General features: G+C 23.0%; 7 protein-coding genes across 10 annotated transcripts; 2 read left to right on the top strand and 5 right to left on the bottom strand.

Annotated features, from left to right (window-relative positions):
* Positions 1 to 58: 58 nt before the first annotated feature.
* LOC107999557 (deoxyribose-phosphate aldolase) lies at positions 59 to 2,365 on the bottom strand. Of its 2 annotated transcripts, none has more exons than XM_062080233.1 (5): positions 2,224 to 2,365; positions 1,138 to 1,316; positions 916 to 1,051; positions 470 to 846; positions 59 to 336 (listed from the first exon to the last, which is right to left on the bottom strand). In XM_062080233.1, exons 2-5 carry the CDS (start codon positions 1,309 to 1,311, stop codon positions 172 to 174), a joined length of 852 nt encoding a protein of 283 aa, XP_061936217.1. In that variant the 5' UTR covers positions 1,312 to 1,316; positions 2,224 to 2,365; the 3' UTR covers positions 59 to 171. The 2 variants fall into 2 exon arrangements, with proteins under 2 accessions (XP_061936217.1, XP_016914972.1); XM_017059483.3 differs by lacking the exon at positions 2,224 to 2,365 and adding an exon at positions 1,387 to 1,586.
* Positions 2,209 to 4,691, bottom strand: LOC107999556 (putative ATPase N2B). Its single transcript, XM_017059482.3, has 8 exons — positions 4,504 to 4,691; positions 4,023 to 4,416; positions 3,561 to 3,746; positions 3,221 to 3,462; positions 2,984 to 3,152; positions 2,775 to 2,915; positions 2,567 to 2,686; positions 2,209 to 2,495 (listed from the first exon to the last, which is right to left on the bottom strand). The coding sequence occupies exons 2-8, from the start codon at positions 4,401 to 4,403 to the stop codon at positions 2,373 to 2,375; spliced, it is 1,362 nt and encodes a 453-aa protein (XP_016914971.1). The 5' UTR covers positions 4,404 to 4,416; positions 4,504 to 4,691; the 3' UTR covers positions 2,209 to 2,372.
* A 350-nt stretch (positions 4,692 to 5,041) lies between these two features.
* Positions 5,042 to 6,701, bottom strand: LOC107999495 (rab-like protein 3). Of its 2 annotated transcripts, none has more exons than XM_017059367.3 (5): positions 6,562 to 6,701; positions 6,048 to 6,257; positions 5,815 to 5,963; positions 5,554 to 5,667; positions 5,042 to 5,464 (listed from the first exon to the last, which is right to left on the bottom strand). In XM_017059367.3, the coding sequence occupies exons 1-5, from the start codon at positions 6,605 to 6,607 to the stop codon at positions 5,288 to 5,290; spliced, it is 696 nt and encodes a 231-aa protein (XP_016914856.1). In that variant the 5' UTR covers positions 6,608 to 6,701; the 3' UTR covers positions 5,042 to 5,287. The 2 variants fall into 2 exon arrangements, with proteins under 2 accessions (XP_016914856.1, XP_016914857.1); XM_017059368.3 differs by lacking the exon at positions 6,562 to 6,701 and adding an exon at positions 6,337 to 6,474.
* A 74-nt stretch (positions 6,702 to 6,775) lies between these two features.
* Positions 6,776 to 9,561, top strand: LOC107999494 (general transcription factor IIE subunit 1). 2 transcript variants are annotated; one of them, XM_017059365.3, is made up of 7 exons: positions 6,776 to 6,918; positions 7,067 to 7,226; positions 7,291 to 7,586; positions 7,779 to 8,005; positions 8,072 to 8,276; positions 8,353 to 8,581; positions 8,665 to 9,561. In XM_017059365.3, the coding sequence occupies exons 2-7, from the start codon at positions 7,100 to 7,102 to the stop codon at positions 8,838 to 8,840; spliced, it is 1,260 nt and encodes a 419-aa protein (XP_016914854.1). In that variant the 5' UTR covers positions 6,776 to 6,918; positions 7,067 to 7,099; the 3' UTR covers positions 8,841 to 9,561. The 2 variants fall into 2 exon arrangements, with proteins under 2 accessions (XP_016914854.1, XP_061936214.1); XM_062080230.1 differs by lacking the exon at positions 6,776 to 6,918 and having other exon boundaries at positions 7,072 to 7,209.
* LOC107999531 (arrestin homolog) lies at positions 9,081 to 11,779 on the bottom strand. The gene is made up of 7 exons (XM_017059444.3): positions 11,490 to 11,779; positions 11,241 to 11,362; positions 10,864 to 11,160; positions 10,533 to 10,760; positions 10,237 to 10,425; positions 9,949 to 10,117; positions 9,081 to 9,826 (listed from the first exon to the last, which is right to left on the bottom strand). The coding sequence occupies exons 1-7, from the start codon at positions 11,554 to 11,556 to the stop codon at positions 9,681 to 9,683; spliced, it is 1,218 nt and encodes a 405-aa protein (XP_016914933.1). The 5' UTR covers positions 11,557 to 11,779; the 3' UTR covers positions 9,081 to 9,680.
* A 160-nt stretch (positions 11,780 to 11,939) lies between these two features.
* LOC107999532 (akirin-2) lies at positions 11,940 to 15,697 on the bottom strand. The gene is made up of 5 exons (XM_017059445.3): positions 15,121 to 15,697; positions 14,363 to 14,562; positions 14,104 to 14,266; positions 13,959 to 14,014; positions 11,940 to 13,855 (listed from the first exon to the last, which is right to left on the bottom strand). The coding sequence occupies exons 1-4, from the start codon at positions 15,296 to 15,298 to the stop codon at positions 14,004 to 14,006; spliced, it is 552 nt and encodes a 183-aa protein (XP_016914934.1). The 5' UTR covers positions 15,299 to 15,697; the 3' UTR covers positions 11,940 to 13,855; positions 13,959 to 14,003.
* Positions 15,698 to 16,355: 658 nt separating this feature from the next.
* On the top strand, positions 16,356 to 19,030 carry LOC107999486 (acyl-protein thioesterase 1). The gene is made up of 7 exons (XM_017059354.3): positions 16,356 to 16,490; positions 16,852 to 16,883; positions 16,955 to 17,020; positions 17,113 to 17,160; positions 17,234 to 17,480; positions 17,542 to 17,706; positions 17,811 to 19,030. Exons 1-7 carry the CDS (start codon positions 16,437 to 16,439, stop codon positions 17,856 to 17,858), a joined length of 660 nt encoding a protein of 219 aa, XP_016914843.1. The 5' UTR covers positions 16,356 to 16,436; the 3' UTR covers positions 17,859 to 19,030.
* The last annotated feature ends 268 nt before the right edge of the window (positions 19,031 to 19,298 follow it).

The raw sequence follows: 19,298 nt of genomic DNA, 5'->3' as shown, positions 1-19,298 counted from the left end.
TAATATTTATAATTTTAGAGATTATTAATTTTTTAAATGGAAAATATAAAAAGCATGCTAATACATAATTTTTTTAATAAATTTGTATATAAGAATAGACACATAGATAATAATTATTTTATTATGTTTTTATATAGGAAATTTTTGTAAATTATCTTTCATCATTTTATATTAATTTGATTGTATTTCTTCAATAATATTATCTAATAAATTGGATGAGCCAATTCTAAAAAAATCTTTACATAACCATTCCTCTCCTAATTCCATTTGAACTAACATCATCCATTCCAAAGCTTCTTGTGGGACTTTAATACCACCAGCAGGTTTTAAACCAATCTAATAAATAAATAATATATAAATAATATAGATAAAATAATATAGATAAAATAAGTAAATATATTTTAATGATAAATGTATAAGAGATAAAAAAAATATGTTTCTTATTTTTCATTCAAATAAAGATTTATACCTTTTTTTGTGTAGATTCATAATAATCCTTAATTGCACGACACATAACAATTCCAACAGGTAAAGTAGCATTTATTGCTTCTTTTCCAGTGGATGTTTTAATAAAATCTGCACCAGCCATCATTGCTATCATAGATGCTTTATACACATTTTCCAAATTACCTAATTCTCCTGTAGCAAGTATAACTTTTAGACATTTGTTACCACAAGCAGCACGAAATAATTTCAATTCTTCATATAATTTTTGCCATTGATGCATTAATACTAATGGTCTATTGATAACAATATCAATTTCATCAGCTCCTAATTCAACATCTAATTCTACCTCACGAAGTCGTGTTTCCAATAAATATTGTCCAGATGGAAATCCTCCACCCACTATTTGGACAATCATATATTATTATAATTAAAAATTATAATAATCTATTATATTAAATTTATATTTACCAGTAGCTCTGGAAATTTTATGATCTTTATCAAGTTTTTCCAATGCAGTTATCGCATCCATAAGTCTCAGAGGATATACATATACAGATGCAGTATGTAAATTTGAGTTATTTGATAATTTAAGAGGGTGTACTGCCTGTAATTATAAAAATTAATTATAGAATTTTGATATTTTCAAAGATATATTAAATATTAAAGTTTTAATATAAAATGGAATATTACTTTAACACATAAAGCTTCAATTTTTGCTGGTGTATCATCACTACCTAAAGTAGTTAAATCTAAAAAACCTATTGCTTTTATCAACCAAGTAGTTTTAACATGTTTTTCCAATTTATAAACTCTAGAACGTATAGAATTAATTTTTTCATCTATTGCAGATTGGTCAAAATTCATTGTAGCTAAAACAAAAATACGTAAAATTTAAAAATATAAAATTATTTAAAATTTTTAACTTAAAATTTGTTTTACCATTTATCAATTTTTGAATATTCATTGTGTTTGTTTTAAAATACTTGAAAATTTTTGAATTTATTTGAATGAATAAAATGCGTAAAAATGAATGTGTAAGAAAAGTTTTGCTTTAAATTTATGATATTTAAATATTAATTTTAAGAATTGATAACACGCAATGACCTATAATTTCCGATTACTAATACAGTAAAAAAATATGTTTCATGTGTATGTATATTGGCTATATATATATATATATATTACTCTGTTACTTTATCTTAAACCTTCTTCTTGTTATCCCCTCTTCAATCTTATGTTCCCCTTGATATTATAAGTAAGCAAGTAAACATATATATATTTTACTTATTTTTATCTTATGTTATAATTATATATATTCTTATCCATTCTTATCAAATTTTTTTAAGATTTAAATAAAATATAATTGGAAAAATAATTTTCATAATACATATACATATATATATATATATATATAAAGCATTGTTTTAATTAAAGAATTGAGATTTTTAAAATAAAAAAAATATTTTAAAAAAATTTTGGAATTTTAAGAAATATAACATTCTTTTAATGAAATAAAATTTAATGAAATAAAATTCTATTGGTTGATTTTTATTTTGTAACAATTAATGAATATTCGATATATTATTTAAATAATATCCTATTCATAAAAAAATATTTCACAATATATTTTCTATGTTTAATATGTGTAAATGTTTATTATTGCATAATATTTATAGTTATATAAATAAATATAACTAAAATAAATAAATATATATAATAGAAATAAATATATTAAAAATATATTTATAATATTTTAAAATATTTCGTTTAAAATACCTTTAATATATCATAGTTGAATATTACATTTTTCTAAGAAATATTGTACTTTTTTGAAAATATCTATTATCAATAATTTTGCAATTTAATTATTTGAATAATAATATTATCAAACAGACTAATAAAATTTTTATTAATTTAAATTATTATTATCTATAATATTGCCATTGTTCCCAATACTGTGTAGTTTGCATTTCCGCAAGTCGTGATATAGTACGATCAAAAGCAAAAAGTTCTTCTTCTCCCGTAAAAAGATTAGATTTGTAGTCATCCTATTAAAAATAAAAAATTACAAATTTATTTCTCAATCAATAAAAATAATAACTTTTACTGTATAACTTACTGAACTATGTGATATTTTTAAGTCATCCATTAACATTCGTTTTTCATCTGTATATTCATTATTTCCTTCTGGTACAAAAAGTTTTGTATGTGGTACAGCTGCAGATATAACAACTCGTACCTAAAAAAAAAATTTTATTTATTTTTTATATATAATTATTTACAATAATTTAAATTATTAAATATATAAAATAAATAGAAATATTTACCTTATTATCATATAATGTATCAATCAATGTAATAAATCTTCTAGTTTGTGATTTAAGACGAAAATTTAATTGTGGTACATCTCTTATAATGACTGTGTGAAATGCTTGACTTAATTCTAAATAATCACTAGCACCAAGTGGCTATAAATAAAATATGATATAGTAAATTATCCTAATTTAATAAGAGATTTTTTTTTAAAACAACTTACTCTATCACATAATTCTTCAAAAGTTGAATCTAATATTTGTCCACAAGTTTTTTTAAAGGTAACATTACGACCTCTTATAGAAATTGTTCGAGATCTCACAACATCATTTTCTTTTGATGACAAATATTTAAATACTTTATCTACATCACTTATTGCATCTTTTCCTTTTCTATAATAATTAGTTTTCTTTACAGAAAAATATTTTACTATATTTTATTTATATATAAATATACATACATGAAATAAATTTTTTCATTTCCAAGACCTGTTTTCAATCTATAATCTATACCTGAATCTAGAGAATTTATAATACAATAATTTTTTAAGACTTGTATAAATGGAATAAAATTTCCTCTTTGTAATCCATTTTTATATAAATCATCGGGTGCCCTATTGCTAGTTGCAATAACTATTACACCATTATTAAAAAGTTCAGTAAATAATCGTTTTAATATCATAGCATCCGCAATATCAGTTACCTATAATATATAAGTTTAATAAGATATTATATTATTACAATATTATTATAATATTATTATTATTATATATTATTGAATAATATGTTTTCAAATAAAACCTGAAATTCATCAAAACAAAGTAACCAAGCTTCTTCAGTAATACTTCTTGCAACTGGTGGTATTGGATCAAATGGTTGAAGTTTTGTACTACTAATATCTCGTACAATATTTTTCTTTACTTCGTGTACTTTATTATGTACATCCAACATAAAAGAATGAAAATGAACTCTTTTCTTATTTTTGATCTAAAAAAATATTTTTTAAGATAATTATTAGTTTTTTTTAATTAAAAATTTATTTTGCTATGTACTGCATATGGAAAGCCATATATAATTAAATTACAATTAAAAAAAATTTTTTTTTTATATTATTACCTTCACTAGATAAAGTAAATCCTTGTTGCAGTAATTATTTTATTATGAATTATGCTGAAAAATATTATGAATTATCATATTGATAATCAATAATACACATTTTGGCTCCCCATGTGCAATAATTATATAAATTATTAACTGAGATACCTGGCAGCATTGGTAGAAAAGATCCATTAACATTGTTTTACCTCCACCAACTGCTCCATAAAGATATAAACCTTTTGGTGGTTGTTTTCTTTTTTTACCTAGCCATTTATCCAATAAACTGAATTCCTCAGGTTTATATCCACTTATTTCTTCATAAATATTTTGCAATGTCTTAGTAACTTTCATTTGGTGCTCATCTTTCATTAGTTCTCCTTTTGCTATTTTATTTTTTAAAATAGCAATTGGGCCTTTTTCAATCAATGTAATATCATGAACATATCCATAACTTTGAATAAAATCATAAGATTGAAATCGTGATAACAAATTCATAAAATAATTTCGATTATAAAATTTCTTTGACAAATAAGTCATCATCATCATAGAAAAAGATATCCTAAAAAAAAAAGCTCGTGATTCGCTACTTATATATATTACTTACATATATTATTAATTATCAAATTAAACAAATATTTATTCTTACAAATAATAGTCTGATAAATATACATTTAATTTAAAAAATTAATAAAGAAAAGTTTTTCTGTATATATAATTAAAGAAATTCACATATTCAATCGAATTTATGATTTAACAGATAATGATGTACGTGTGTTAACCTTTATATTACGTATAAAAATACATTACATACATCTATCTCAAAATAGAATACTCAGACTAGAAAATTTAAAGGGTAGTTGTGAAACATGATATTCATAAATATACAAAATTTAATAATTGTTAAAAATATTTAATCAAATATGTATGCATTTATTTCCGTTTATATAATTTATTAAAAGTCATATTCCTTTCTATGATATTTTAATTCTATTAGAAGGAAATACATAATGAAATTTAGTTTGAAAAATTATTTATCGCGCGTTAAGTTATGACGTAATCAAAAAAGTATAGAAACATCAAATATATTTTATTAATGATCGTTCATAGTTCGAGAGATATATAAAGCTTTATTCATAAATTAAAACTATCAAATAAAAATAGGAAAAAATAAAATATCATTTATCTTCCAATGATATAACAAAATTAGTATTTATTTCTTATATATGTATATATAATTATAAACATATTAAAAATTTAATTCAAAATGTCTAATTTTATTATATTTTATATAAATATCTTACTTATTTAAAATAATTATTTATGTTTTATTTTCATTTTGCTACAAATATATATTTCATAAAAATTAGGAATGTAATGTTAAAATTTAGGAATAAAAATTCTATTAATGCTAAAATAAAAAAGGTGAATTTTTAATCATTGTGATAAATTTTTGAACTATATGGGATATATATTGGCAGTCTTCGTTTATCAGGACTGATTCCTTCCTTTGGAGAATAATAACGTCTTTCAATAACTTTATCAAAAAACCTACTTAATTTAACAGAGGAGCTAGAACCAGCAGCAAGTGATCTCACTTGATGACAATCCTGTAATAATATCAACTTGAAAATAACATTAATAAAAAAATTTTATAAAATAATATTAATAATTATAATTATAAAAAAAAATAATATACCAAAAATATTTCATCAGCACCACATTCTTCTGCAATAGTTGAAGAACGTCTTTGTACACTTGTTCTAACTTCAGCAACTAGATCTAATTTTGTACCAATAACTAAAATTGGTATCTAGAAAGATAATTTTATTCACACAAAATTATATAAAAAAAATTGATGTATCAATATATTATCTTATTATGTAGAATAATATTTAGAATATGTATTATATTCTTATAATATAATATAATATAATGTAATATTTAGAATATATATTACTTGTGTAGATCCTACAAATTTTTCAGGATCAAAATCATCAAATGATTTTGATTTCATATAATTGCTATCTCTACTCAAAACTTCTTCAAGCCATTTTTGAAGATTTTGCTGTGATTTTCTGTTTGTTAAATCATGAACCAATATGATACCTATGTAATAAATAATTATTAAATTTATATTATTATTAAATTTTTTATATTATATTTCTAATATTACACATTTTATATATATACCATTTGTAGGATTATAAAATACAGATCTTGTATTTTTATGATTTTGACTTCCTCCAATATCCCATAATTCAATAAAATATCTTCGTTGATTAGGAGTTCCTTCCTTATATTCATGTAATTTAACTTCTACTGAGCAACCTATAGTCCATGAAGGATTACTAATAGGTTGTTGTTGACATATTAAATGTGTTAATGATGTTTTTCCCACACCTGAAAATAAAAAAAAAAATATCTAATATTATTTAAATATATAGAATTATATATATAGATGTGGAAAGTAATAAATAACCTATAAATAATGTCATAAAATATAACACATCAATTATAAATTCTAGTTTTAAAAAATTAAAAAATTAAATATGTTTATATACAAACAAAATATTTTAAATATAATATTCATTTTTTTTTATATTTTAATTAATAAAATAATAGATAATTACATACAAATACTATAACAAAATAATGGCAATAACTAAGAGTATTATAGAATTGCTTTATATATATATATTCTTACCAGAATCACCAAGAACAATAATTTTAACTTTATCAATTGCAGCCATTAATAATTTTCATTAAATCATATGAAAATGTATATCTTTTTATTTTTATATTGCTGTTTGACAAGCTGTCATTTGATAATTTTATATTATGAATACATAACCTAAAAACAATTATACTTATAAACAAGCGTCTGTTGGAATGATATTTTGTCTTTTTTAATCAAATAATAAAATAATGTATTTTATTCTATTATTTTCTTATTTCTCTTGAGAGAACATATAATTATTATTGTGATACATGTTTTAATTTATTTATATTGATATCTATTTGACATATTTGATAATAAATATACTATTTATGCTACTTAAAGGTTAGTATTTTGTTACAATAATAAATTAAATTTAAAATAATATATTTTATAATATTATTCAAATATAATTATAAAATCATTTATAAAATAAATTTTATAAATAAATATAAATTATATGGAGGATAATAATATATAAAAATTTTTTCAGTAACTCTTGTATTTTGTTATATCTATTAACAAAATGAGTGGTGAAGAAAGACTTGTTACAGAAGTTCCCAGTAGTTTAAAACAATTAGCACGTTTGGTAGTACGTGGATTTTATACAATAGAAGATGCATTAATTGTTGATATGTTAGTTAGAAATCCATGTAAGTACAAAATATATAAATTATATCATCATATATTTAAGATTATGTTATTCTATTTTATTAGGTATGAAAGAAGATGACATTTGTGAACTTTTAAAATTTGAACGTAAAATGTTAAGAGCTAGAATATCTACATTACGTAATGATAAATTCATACAAGTTAGATTAAAAATGGAAACTGGATCAGATGGAAAAGCACAAAAAGTTAATTATTATTTTATTAATTATAAAACTTTTGTAAATGTAGTAAAATATAAATTAGATTTAATGAGAAAAAGAATGGAAACTGAAGAAAGAGATGCAACTAGTAGAGCTAGTTTTAAATGTACAAATTGTTTGAAAACTTTTACTGATCTTGAGGTATGTATGTATTTATACATTACTATTTATAAATGTATATTATTTATAAATTATACAGCAATGTTTCTCAAAGTTTTTGATTTTATAAAATAAATAAAAATAAAAAAAAAATAAAATTTAAAAGTTATTTGCGAAATACCAGCTTTATAAACATACTAGTAATAAAATACTTATTATCATAATATAATATAGGCAGATCAGTTATTTGATATGACTACTGGTGAATTTAGATGTACATATTGTCGTGAAGTAGTGGAAGAAGATCAATCTGCTCTTCCTAAAAAAGATTCAAGACTATTATTAGCTAAATTTAATGAACAATTAGAACCTTTATACATTTTATTAAGGGAAGTGGAAGGTATTAAATTAGCTCCTGAAATATTGGAACCTGAACCAGTTGATATAAATACTATTAAAGGGTATGGATTTTTAAAAAAACTATTAATAATATGATCTTATATATTATTTATATTTCTTCTTCTTAGTATTGATACAAGAAAACCAAGCAGTTTAAGAGCACCTGGTGAGCAATGGTCTGGTGAAGCTACCAGATCATCAGGTTTTATGGTAGAAGACACAAGAGTAGATGTTACAATTGGTGATGATTCTATTGATGATAGTGTGACAAATAGAAGAAAGGAAAGACCAATTTGGATGATGGAAAGTACTGTTATTAATACTGATTCACAGGTAAATTTATTTTCAGTATTGATATCTTATTAATAATATTAATAATATAATATTTGATATTAATCTATTCTTTTAGCCTGATGGAGTTAATACCCAAGAAAATATTTTGGATAAAGCTGCAGCTACTGCTACTAATACAACATCGACCAATAATAAACAAGGTGAAGATATAATGTCTGTATTATTGGCTCATGAGAAAAAAGGAGGAACAAATTCAGCAGCTGCTATAAAATCTGTATTACCTCAAGAATCTAGTGATAGTAGTGATAATGAAGAAATTACTGAAATGCAAGCTATTGATACAGGTATGATTTTTATAAAATATTAAAAGACATTGTAAAATTATTATTATAATGATATTATTTTAAAAAATATGGACATTTTTTAGGAGAGGTAGAAACCATGGATTCTGAAGATGAAGATCTTGTACCAACTGTAACTGTTGCAGGAAAAACAGTTGCTATTGCAGATGTAAATGATGCATTAATAGCAGAAATGACTCCTGTAGAAAAAGAAGCATATATTCAAGCATATCAAGAATATTATTCGCATATGTATGATTAATTAATTATATACGATAATGCAGTCAGCATTGATATGAAATATTTAACAATGCCTTGAAAGACTGAGCGATTATTAAAATTCTTGTAATATTTTGTATAGTCATAAAATAAATAACTTTCTGGGTTTGGTAAAAAAAATTTATTTTTATTTTTTATTTTTTTTTTCTTTCTTTTTAATATAATATATTCATACTATAATATATATTCGTATAATGAAATATAAAGCAAAAGAATTCAAAAATTAGCATTTTGAAATTTTTATTTCTTTTCTAATATACAGATATAATTCAACAATGTCATCAATTTTGTAATAAATGAACATTTACAGACACGTTATAGTCACTATAAATCAAAGTTAATAGCATACATGTCACTTCTGGTAACGCGGGAAGATTTTTATCTTAGCCAAATATAAATTATTTATTAAGCTTACTTAAAATCATTTTTTTTTTGTCTTCATGTGAATTTCTAACCGACCACCACCACCGGATAGAAATTATAAGACGACATATTTTTTTTTTAATACTTTTCGCTTTTTTTTGTATTTTTTTATTATGTTTTTTTTATATTAGTATATTAATATTCAGCTCCATATATCAAAACAATCGTATATGGATATAATTTTTTTTATTCTTCGTATATCTTTTATAGTTTTTTCAATTTTTAGACATAACTTACATCAAAAGAATCCTAAAATCAACAAATTCTACATTATGCAATATATTTTATCATTTATTATTAAATTTGATATAATTCTATTGCATTTTGATTTAAATTTAATACAAAGAATTGTGAATTCAAGATTCTTTCAAAATAAGTATTTGTCTTTTTATAAATATTTTTACTCTGGTTCATTTAAACGTAAACGAGCAAAATCTTCAAATACAATATTATCATCATCATCATTTGAATAACAAGAGTTCTCATAACGTGTTCTCTCAATGCTCTTATTCTTCTTTAAAGTAGTCTTTTCTTTTTCTGCAATTCCTGTGATGATAAAGTAATACTTGAATATATAATATAAATTTAAAAATAAATTATTAATTATTATTATTATATATATATTTCATTTAAAATATTTAATATATTGGATATTAAAATTTATTTACCAGGAGTTGGATGCATTAATTTAAATGGAACATCTGTAACTAATTCACCTCCCAAAGTGCCACAATTCAATTTTACTCGTACAGAGTAAGAAATGACAATACCCATAGCATCATTAGGAGCTTTACCCTCGGCAACCAAAGTTGAAGATGCAAGATTCACATCATCATCCTATTAAACAAAAAATGTTTAAAAATTTACATATTAATTAATTAAAAAATTAAAATTTATGAAAATTAAAAACAAAAAAAAATTACATTTGTTTTTAATAAAAATTTTATTTACTATACCTTTAAATGACCATCAAGAGCAATTCCATAACGATCCTTATTGCTGCTGGCCAAGGGAACAAGATAAAATTGCTTTGTAAATGATGCTCCGGGTGTAATCGGACAACCTTCACGTGTCTCTAAACTGGCCACGTGTCGAGAAAATTGAGCATTAACCATTGTCACTTCGCAATGTTGTACCACAAAAAGCTGAAATATATTATAAAAATTAGATATTAAATATAATTTAATATACAATAATATACAATAAATATCATATTATATTATAATATATATATATATAAATAAATAAATACCTTAATATTTTTGACTGCCTTTCGAGAATTGTTAGTAACTATAACATTAGCAGCTACTTTTTCTCCATGATAGTAGATCTCCTTATCAAGTGTAACTTCCAGATTCAATTTACCTTGAGAGAAAGTAAATCCTTTTGAAACTAAAGAGGTAGGCAATTTACGTCCTCTTACAAGTGGAGCATATTGTAATTTCTTTATAGCTAATGCAACAGATGATCTTTTATGTCCCTATAAATTAAATATAAATATATATGTATAGTATAAATATATATACTTATGTTATGTGTTTATATTAATATAAATTAATGTTTAACTATGATTAAAACATTACCTTATCTTCTTCATGTTCACCAACATAAACTTTTACAGTATATTCTACTCCTAATGGTTTTCCTTGATCATCACCAGGTTGCAATGTAACAGAACTAGGACAACTTTGTGGAAAATGAAATAAGAATGGATATGCATTTGTTCCAAGACGTTTTAAAAGACGTTCTTGAACAGGTGTTATATCTTGTTTTTCCTTTTTCATTGGAACTATTTGTTCTCGACATAAGACAAGTTCTTTGCTAAATTTGACACCCATAACTTCATCTTCTTCGCGTCCATAGCGAAAAGTTGTTGTTACCTAACATTAGAATAAAATACAAAATGTTCGTATATAAATATATGATTTTCAATATTGAAGTAAATTATTTTATTTCTTACTTGTCCATAAACTTTTCGACCTTGAAGATAATCATTTTCAACAACAATAATGCCATCAATAGGATCTATGCTATCCAAATGATCAATGAAATCTCTTCTACCAAGGTAAACTGTAACTTTTCCTATAATATATATATAGTTAATGAAAAATCAATTTTAAAAATAAAATATCCCAATATTACTAATTTTTTTAATATTTTTTATAAAAAAAATATATTATTATTATATATTTTTATTTTAATAACTTACCATTTGGAGTTGTTTTCTTGAATACCTTGATGGCTACAACAAAAGCCAAAAACAATAGAGGAAACATTTGGCAATCTTTTTTTCAATTAAATGAATTAGCAGAAGTTTGTTTCCCGCCCAGAAGTGACAGTTTCTTAGCAAGAACAGGGAACTTCATATAGTCCTAGAGGGGCTTCTTTTGTTGAAGCCATATTACTAATAGCATTAGTTTATTACACAAGTTAGTTAATAAGATTAGAATACATATGTAAGAAATTTATTACGCATATTGTGGATATAATTCAGTAGTTCATGCATCTTTAACTAGGAAAGAAGTAAGATCCAGTGATCTTTTTTTTTATAATATATTAAATAGTAAACAAATTTGTAAATATTTATACAAGAAAGTATTATATGCAATTGCATTTTATCAGTTGATAAAAAAAGACTAAAATAAAGAAATACATGTGATCAGTCTTATATTTATATTTATTTCAATATTAAGTGCTTACATAATATAATATGAAGGTATTTTAATTGAAATTAAATCCCCTAAATCCATAAGGAATCACATCATTATATATTTTCACAAAATTTTTCATAATGATGAACAATAATTTTCTCAAGTAGATATTACTGTTGTTGACAATTAGAACCATTTATATTCTTTTTTTTTTTCACATTCAGCAATCAGTAAACACTTGATATATCATGTATATTATTGTATTGAACACTAATATTGTGTTCCTAAATTTTCTGGTAACTGAAAGACATCTTCTTTTTGGGAATGAACAAGGCAATTCATAATGCCCTTTTTTCAATATTTAATTTTATAAATGAGAAAATGAAATATTTCATTAAACAAATAAAAATAAATTGTAACATGCTCTCTGAAATTCTTTTAAATAAATATTTCTTGGTGCCTAATGCTTTTTTTTTAATATAAGTGAATTTCATGCTACAACAAAAAGAAAAAAAATGCATGCAGTAACTAAGAAAGCTTCATTCATATTGCTTTCTTATATATTTGAATTTCTTTTAAATACAAAAAAGCAAGAAAACAAGATATAATATAAAAAATGAGCGATTATAAACTAAAAATTTAAAAATCGGTAACAATAGAAATATAGTAGAATTATCGCGATAAACACATTTAATAATAGGCACAATTAAGGTATATTATATATTCGTTACTTAGTGCTTTATTATGCTAAAGAAAGTCGTTGCTACCAGGGAACAGAAATATTTGCGAAATTTTATGAAATCTTTATTTCAAATATTCATTTTGACAATATGTTCGTACAATGCTACATACTATACCTTATCTTGAATTCTTTACAAATTTTTATATTTGTAATTTTAACGAGAAAATTTTTACTAAAATAGAAGATTAATACATAATAAAAACTCAACAAAATTTAAGTAATCACAATAAATTAATAATTCGTTCAGGATTGTTTTCAGGATTTTTTTTTTTTTGAGATTTCAAATATTTTTTGATTTTAGAAAGAAATAAAGTTGATTCTTGATATCTATTTAAAATATTGATAATTTAGTTTTATAAGTTATGTACGTTATTTAAGTTCGAACACATCCATTTTGGGGGAATGTTGCTTACATTGAAAATTTACACATGCGATAAAGCACACATATCAAAAAAATATTTCATATTGCAATCATTAAAAATAAAATTTTCTAAATACGTGATGTATAAATTTAAATCTATCTAGTTTGAAAAAAATAAGATACACTAAAGTTCAACGTGAAAACAACTTTCCCCATGGTTTATAATTTCTCTTCATATGCACAGTACTTTTGCCAAATATTTCAATGTACATTGTTTTACGTTTGCAATACGAGAGTATTCGCATATGATTGAGCAATATCTAATACATGTATCATTAAATTAATAAGGAATTATTTGTATTATTGTCATTTCTTTACATTTTCTGATAAAATGTACAAGAAATGAACATTTATCTATTTTTAATCAGTTATGTGATATTACAGAACCCTGTGCAAGTCAAGCTCTTGGCTTTAAGCATAATCATGCACTGTGTACAACTCCTACATGTACTTATTTGTACATAACTAGAATCTCGGTACAGTTCCCTGATACCAGCGCATTTCTAATATCGGCCAGTACAAATATTGTTAGTTTCAATAGTATACACTGTAGATTTTTGTAGTACGATTGCTGTTTGCTGCAAACCTACTAAACTTACATGACTAATTTTTTTTCTTTTTTATGTTTTTTTTTGTTTTTACCAAACACATTTTTTTCAATGTAAGTCGTAGTATGAATTTTTTAAAGAAGTTTTTGAACGAGGTGGTGCTGCATACCACAATTTAAATTTTAAGCAAAATTTGTTTCACACAGTAGAAATCTACAATAATAAAGAAATAAAAAATTAGTAAAGAATTTGTTATTTATTAGAAAAATAAACATATTAAACATATTTTATATAATATTTATTTTATATTATATACCTATATTTTTCACAGAAACATGTCCTTATAAATAAGAATCTTGTTTTAGGATAGATCTGAAAAATAATTTATTCATAAATAAAAAGAATAATTTCATGTATTAACAAATTAATTATTATTATTATCACGTATTAATTTCACTTACAACTTGGCGCAGCTGCAGATTCAAATCTCTTTTGTATTTGATCATAGGTAAATTTAACAAAAGCATCATATTGCTCAGAAAGCTTCATGTTTAAAATCTGATCATATTCTTCTCGAATCTGTGTCTCTTGTTCTTTAAGCATTCGTTCACAAATCAAACCCACCTATAAAATTAAATATTTAATATAATTTTATAATTTTTTTTAAATATTTATCTTTGTTTAAATACAAATTAATTACAATTATAAATTATAAATTACCTGTCTAAATGTAAATAAAGGTTTTTCCTTTCCACTAGGATTATAACTACATGAATTTGAACCACAAGCAGATGGACTTGAAGGACTGGCAGGACCTTCCATATCTGAAGAATCACCACTATTATTTTGAGGACTAAAATGCAATTGTTTGCGTCGATGCAATCTCCGAATTTCTTCTCTTATATTAGCAGCCATCTTTTCTATATATAAAAAAAATTAATTTCATTGTATTTGAAAACATTAAATTTTTTATATTATTTTGAATAGTTTAAATTAATTTAAATCAATTTTTAATTATATATATTATAATTTCTTTTAATTATAAATATTTTAAAAAATGCTAAATCTAAATTTTAAAATTTATAACAATAATTATTAGATAACAAATTATAATCATTAAATGAATAAAACATTTAAAAAATTTAAAAGCACAATAAATTTAAATATAATTTTTTAATTTCTTTTATTTTAAAAATTGACTTGTAATATCATGAAATCAAAGAATTTTTAAAAACATAAATGTTTATAAATAAAGAAAAAAAAAGAGTTAATTCTTTATGTTCGTTACTACATTACCATATGATTTACGCATCTTCCCCTACCTAAACGCCGCATCTTCCCTCCCCCTTTTAAACGTCGTGAATTCAAGTTTTAAATCACTAAAACGATTTAATCATGCTTTCCCTGTCATATCATGATGAAAAGGAAAAAAAATAAAAAAAGGAAAAATAAAAATGGCCGTAACGTATAATAATTACCAGGCGTCAGTTTATGGGTTACTTCGCCAAAAGGCGAAGGATTCTGTGGCCTGGAATTAGCTTGAGTTGATGTACCGGGGGAGACACACATTGGTACACATCTTCTTCGTTTACTAGGACGACCATGACTATGTACCGGGTCGAACTCCAAAGATCTCTTTAGAGTGGCGCAGGCCATTTCTCTCTTTTACCGTTTTATTCACAACTGACACTTAGATTATGGGCTTAGCCCGCGAGCTACGATGATTATGCCGAAAAATACAGCAAAACCACCGTATACACGCACTGCCTAAGTAGTTTCTTTAACTGCACTCTAATTCTTCTGTCTTCCTTCGAGTCGATCCCCTCGGATTTCTTCGTATTCTGACTAGGCTGCACCAAAACAAACACTGCGGTAAAACAATATGGCTGGCAACCACGGTTTGTCGGCTAGGAACGACCACGGAACGAATGTCTCAACTATCAAAGCACCATCTTTTCACTACTTGCATTCCGAAATGTATACGTCGCAGACTCAACTAACCCAGGACTCTTCGTTTCTGATTGGTCAATATATTGTATAGTGGCGTCGCTTTGCATTTCCTACTTTTGATATATTTTAATTGAAATTCAAAAATTAAAAATTCGAATATTAAAATTTAAATTGTTTTTAAATTTACTATACTTGCATATCTTTTTTTATAAATTAACGGTGTAAAATTAATTGATATTTAAAAAAAAATTATTTTCTTTAGAAACGAGAAATTTTTTTTAAATTAGTAATATATATAATTTTTATATTTTTAAACAAAAAATACTTGAAAATTATGACAATATAAGGAAATTTTTTATATTTAATTATAATAATTTTTTACATAAATTTTGAAGTTTAAGTTTATTAAATATTATCCATATAAAAAAAAAAGTTTAAATTGAAAATTGTAACTTCTTAACAATATGTATTTTTTGTTAAGCTCTGCTATGAACATTAATTTATATATCAATAATTATTTGACAGTTCTAAATGATTTACTAAAAATAGATTGTAGAATTTTAAATATTTTCTTATATATTATTGATGATAACGAAGTAATATGTAATATGCAATTATGCGTTGATAATAGATAATTCTACAGGTTTGCATAATAATTTGAATTTTCATTTAAAAGTAGTTTCATAAAGCATGCGCATGACTTCAATCTATCCTTCTCTATTCGCTTTGAGAAATTTCAAGCAGTGTCAAGAAGAATCTTCCGCCATTCTATATTTACGATTTTTACAGGATTGATATATATTTTACCTATTTTTTCGTGACCCGTCCAAAAAAGCGACGAATAATGACAACAGTGAGTCCTGTGGTAATAGCAGCTACAGCCAGACATACAGCAACAGTAAGTGGCAAAACTCTCAAAGATCTCTCTTTTTTGGTTATGATTGATGCAAAGTGATTTTAATTAACCATAAGTTAATTATTCTTGACATAATTTTATCATATAAATATCAAATATATATATCATATTATTATAATTTGTATTTTTAGTTTACATTTAATTTATATGTATTTTTTTAAATTAAAATGTTACATTAAAGATAATTTTCAAAAACTTAATAATTTAAAACATTTTTATTTATTTAATGTGCATAAAATTAGAAAAAACTAATAATATATTATAATATAATATATATATAATATATTTAAATAATTATATTATTTAATTATATATTTCTACATAATATTAATTTTTATTTCAGCTTATATTTTTCCATGGATTGGGTGATACAGGGTAAGTAATAATTTAAGTAATTAAATAATATTAATATAATCTTTTATAATTTTTATTTATTTATTTTATAGTCATGGTTGGGCTAGTTCTATGGGAGCAGTAAGATCTCCTCATATTAAAGTTATTTGTCCAACTGCGTATGTATAATTAAAGTAAAAATATATTATAAATAACAAAACTTCAATAATTTTATTTAAGTAAATTATATCATTTAGTTTTATCATTTTAGGTCTACAATGCCAGTGACATTAAATGCAGGATTTAGAATGCCTTCTTGGTAAATAAGTTACATATGCAAATTATAGTGCAAATTGATATAATTTTATTAATTACATATGTAATAAATTTAGGTTTGATTTACGATCTTTGGAACCAAGTGGTCCTGAAGATGAAGAAGGTATTCGTAGAGCTGCAGAAATGGTACATTCTTTAATTGCAGAAGAAGTCGCAGCAGGAATACCCACAAAACGTATTGTTCTTGGAGGTTTTAGTCAAGGTGGTGCTCTTGCTATATATAGTGCTCTTACATTTCCAGAACCTTTAGCTGGTATTATAGCTTTATCAGCCTGGCTTCCTTTACATCAAAAATTTCCAGTTGTATGTATTTTTATATTAAAATAAAGTATATAATATTTTTTTATAACATCATGTATTATAGGAAGCAATAGGAAATAAAAATACTCCATTGCTTCAATGTCATGGTGATTGTGATCCAATAGTGCCATATAGATGGGGTCAATTGACTGCATCAGTTCTTAAACAATTTATGACACAAACAGAATTTAAAACATATAGAGGAATGATGCATGCATCTTGTGATGAGGTAGAGAATTTTTTAATATAAAAGAATTTTTTTTCATCTTGTTTTAAAGTAATACTAATCATCATATAAATTAATATATTTGATTGTGCTTATTATTTTCACAGGAAATGCGTGATATGAAGAAATTCATTGAAAAAGTTTTGAAGCCGTAATAGTTTTACTAAATATATCAATATTTTAAAATCTTATTACTTTATTTGTTCTTTATTAAGAATTAATTACTTCCAACTTCACTGCTACTTAATTCTAGTGCTTGGTGAAAGAATAAAGACAGTAGTAGGTGAAAATGTTTCTAATCTTAAAAAAAAGCAAAATATCAATTATCATTTTTGTAAATTATATTTGAATGAATTATTTCTGTGTTTTAAAATACCAAAGTTACTATTATAATATTTTCAATTTTTAATTTTACAATATGAATTATAAGATTCTTACATCTAATTTTAAAAGCTTAAATATTACATGAAAGATAAATTAAGAAACAAATTATCTTAAATGCATTTTTTTTTATAGAATTATAGCTTATTTGGTTTTATTTGTATTATGCATTTCATATAAAAGCAAGTAAATTTTAAATTTAAATAATTTTTATTTCTTTGATAGAAAATAATTATATCTATTTTCAAATAAAGCTTCCTCTTTCTAATGAACATAATAATTTTTGCCTATTTAATTTTATTCTAAAAAAAATTATTCATTATTTACATATTTAATTGTAAAAGCAGTCAAATATTCTTTATAATATTTACTTTTTAATAAGTTATATGTAATGTACAGATATTGTTATTTATGACATAATAATTTTTCTAGAAATATCTAGGGACAGTAATATGGCTATGTAATCTGTGATTACAAAATATAATTTTAAAATTAACAAACTTGATAATTTTTAGTAGACAGCATATTACAAATGCTAGTAAAAAATATGTATTTCAGATATGATTATAGATATAGTGCAAAAGTTTTACTTTTACAGTACTTATATTTTAGGTTTAATTGAATGGTACTATTAAAAATAAAAAAAATTGCGATTATCATCAGTTACAAAACAAGCAAGTATTTAACTGAGAAGCAATACTAGTTATATAACAAAAAGTAAGAATGATTATTTGTAATATTTACTTATGTTATTAAAATAGAACAAATCATATTTATTAAATTGCTACTTTTCTTCTTTAATATTTACTTAAAAATATATAATAAAAATATTGTAAATATATAATGAATTTTTTTATGTTATATGTTTTATCTATTTGGTATAATTTTTCCAATGCAACCATGATGTATACATTACTAATTCAATAAAATTTTTGATTTATGTAAATTATGTGCAAAAAATATGTTTCACTAACATTTAATTAAATAATTCATTATTCTATGAAATAAATTGAAACACTGGTAATATTTAATATTTTTGAACTTATATTTTTATATTTTAATTTATTTTGGAATCTTTTTGTTATTCGATTAAATAAATTTTGATTTATTCGAAAAAAGGAAAAAATAAAATACATTTAAAATCAGTTTAGGAAATGTATTATATTTAATATTATATTTATCTATTTAATATTATATTTATATTTATCTATTAA

The sequence above is a fragment of the Apis cerana genome, linkage group LG10, assembly GCF_029169275.1.
Source record: "Apis cerana isolate GH-2021 linkage group LG10, AcerK_1.0, whole genome shotgun sequence".
Classification (NCBI taxonomy): domain Eukaryota; kingdom Metazoa; phylum Arthropoda; class Insecta; order Hymenoptera; family Apidae; genus Apis; species Apis cerana.
The sequence above is the reverse complement of the archived record's forward strand: the minus strand, read 5'-3'. Positions and strand labels throughout refer to the sequence as shown.

Coding starts and splice junctions, on each gene's coding strand:
- LOC107999495 (XM_017059367.3), bottom strand. CDS start 6,607: ATGGCTGCAATTGATAAAGTTAAAATTATTGTTCTTGGTGATTCTG. Junction 5,964..6,047: donor ATTTTATAATCCTACAAATG/GTATATATATAA, acceptor TTTATTACATAG/GTATCATATTGGTTCATGAT. Junction 5,465..5,553: donor GTGCTGATGAAATATTTTTG/GTATATTATTTT, acceptor ATATTATTACAG/GATTGTCATCAAGTGAGATC.
- LOC107999557 (XM_017059483.3), bottom strand. CDS start 1,411: ATGAATATTCAAAAATTGATAAATG. Junction 1,317..1,386: donor TATTCAAAAATTGATAAATG/GTAAAACAAATT, acceptor TTTTTGTTTTAG/CTACAATGAATTTTGACCAA. Junction 847..915: donor TAAAATTTCCAGAGCTACTG/GTAAATATAAAT, acceptor TTGTCCAAATAG/TGGGTGGAGGATTTCCATCT.
- LOC107999494 (XM_017059365.3), top strand. CDS start 7,100: ATGAGTGGTGAAGAAAGACTTGTTACAGAAGTTCCCAGTAGTTTAAAA. Junction 7,587..7,778: donor AAACTTTTACTGATCTTGAG/GTATGTATGTAT, acceptor AATATAATATAG/GCAGATCAGTTATTTGATAT. Junction 8,006..8,071: donor GATATAAATACTATTAAAGG/GTATGGATTTTT, acceptor TCTTCTTCTTAG/TATTGATACAAGAAAACCAA.
- LOC107999486 (XM_017059354.3), top strand. CDS start 16,437: ATGACAACAGTGAGTCCTGTGGTAATAGCAGCTACAGCCAGACATACA. Junction 17,481..17,541: donor TACATCAAAAATTTCCAGTT/GTATGTATTTTT, acceptor CATGTATTATAG/GAAGCAATAGGAAATAAAAA. Junction 17,707..17,810: donor TGCATGCATCTTGTGATGAG/GTAGAGAATTTT, acceptor TTATTTTCACAG/GAAATGCGTGATATGAAGAA.
- LOC107999531 (XM_017059444.3), bottom strand. CDS start 11,556: ATGTTTCCTCTATTGTTTTTGGCTTTTGTTGTAGCCATCAAGGTATTC. Junction 11,363..11,489: donor CAAGAAAACAACTCCAAATG/GTAAGTTATTAA, acceptor TATATATTATAG/GAAAAGTTACAGTTTACCTT. Junction 11,161..11,240: donor GTCGAAAAGTTTATGGACAA/GTAAGAAATAAA, acceptor TTCTAATGTTAG/GTAACAACAACTTTTCGCTA.
- LOC107999532 (XM_017059445.3), bottom strand. CDS start 15,298: ATGGCCTGCGCCACTCTAAAGAGATCTTTGGAGTTCGACCCGGTACAT. Junction 14,563..15,120: donor AACCCATAAACTGACGCCTG/GTAATTATTATA, acceptor TTTTATATATAG/AAAAGATGGCTGCTAATATA. Junction 14,267..14,362: donor CTTTATTTACATTTAGACAG/GTAATTTATAAT, acceptor TTAATTTTATAG/GTGGGTTTGATTTGTGAACG.
- LOC107999556 (XM_017059482.3), bottom strand. CDS start 4,403: ATGATGATGATGACTTATTTGTCAAAGAAATTTTATAATCGAAATTAT. Junction 2,916..2,983: donor TTGAAGAATTATGTGATAGA/GTAAGTTGTTTT, acceptor TTTTATTTATAG/CCACTTGGTGCTAGTGATTA. Junction 2,496..2,566: donor TAAAAATATCACATAGTTCA/GTAAGTTATACA, acceptor TATTTTTAATAG/GATGACTACAAATCTAATCT.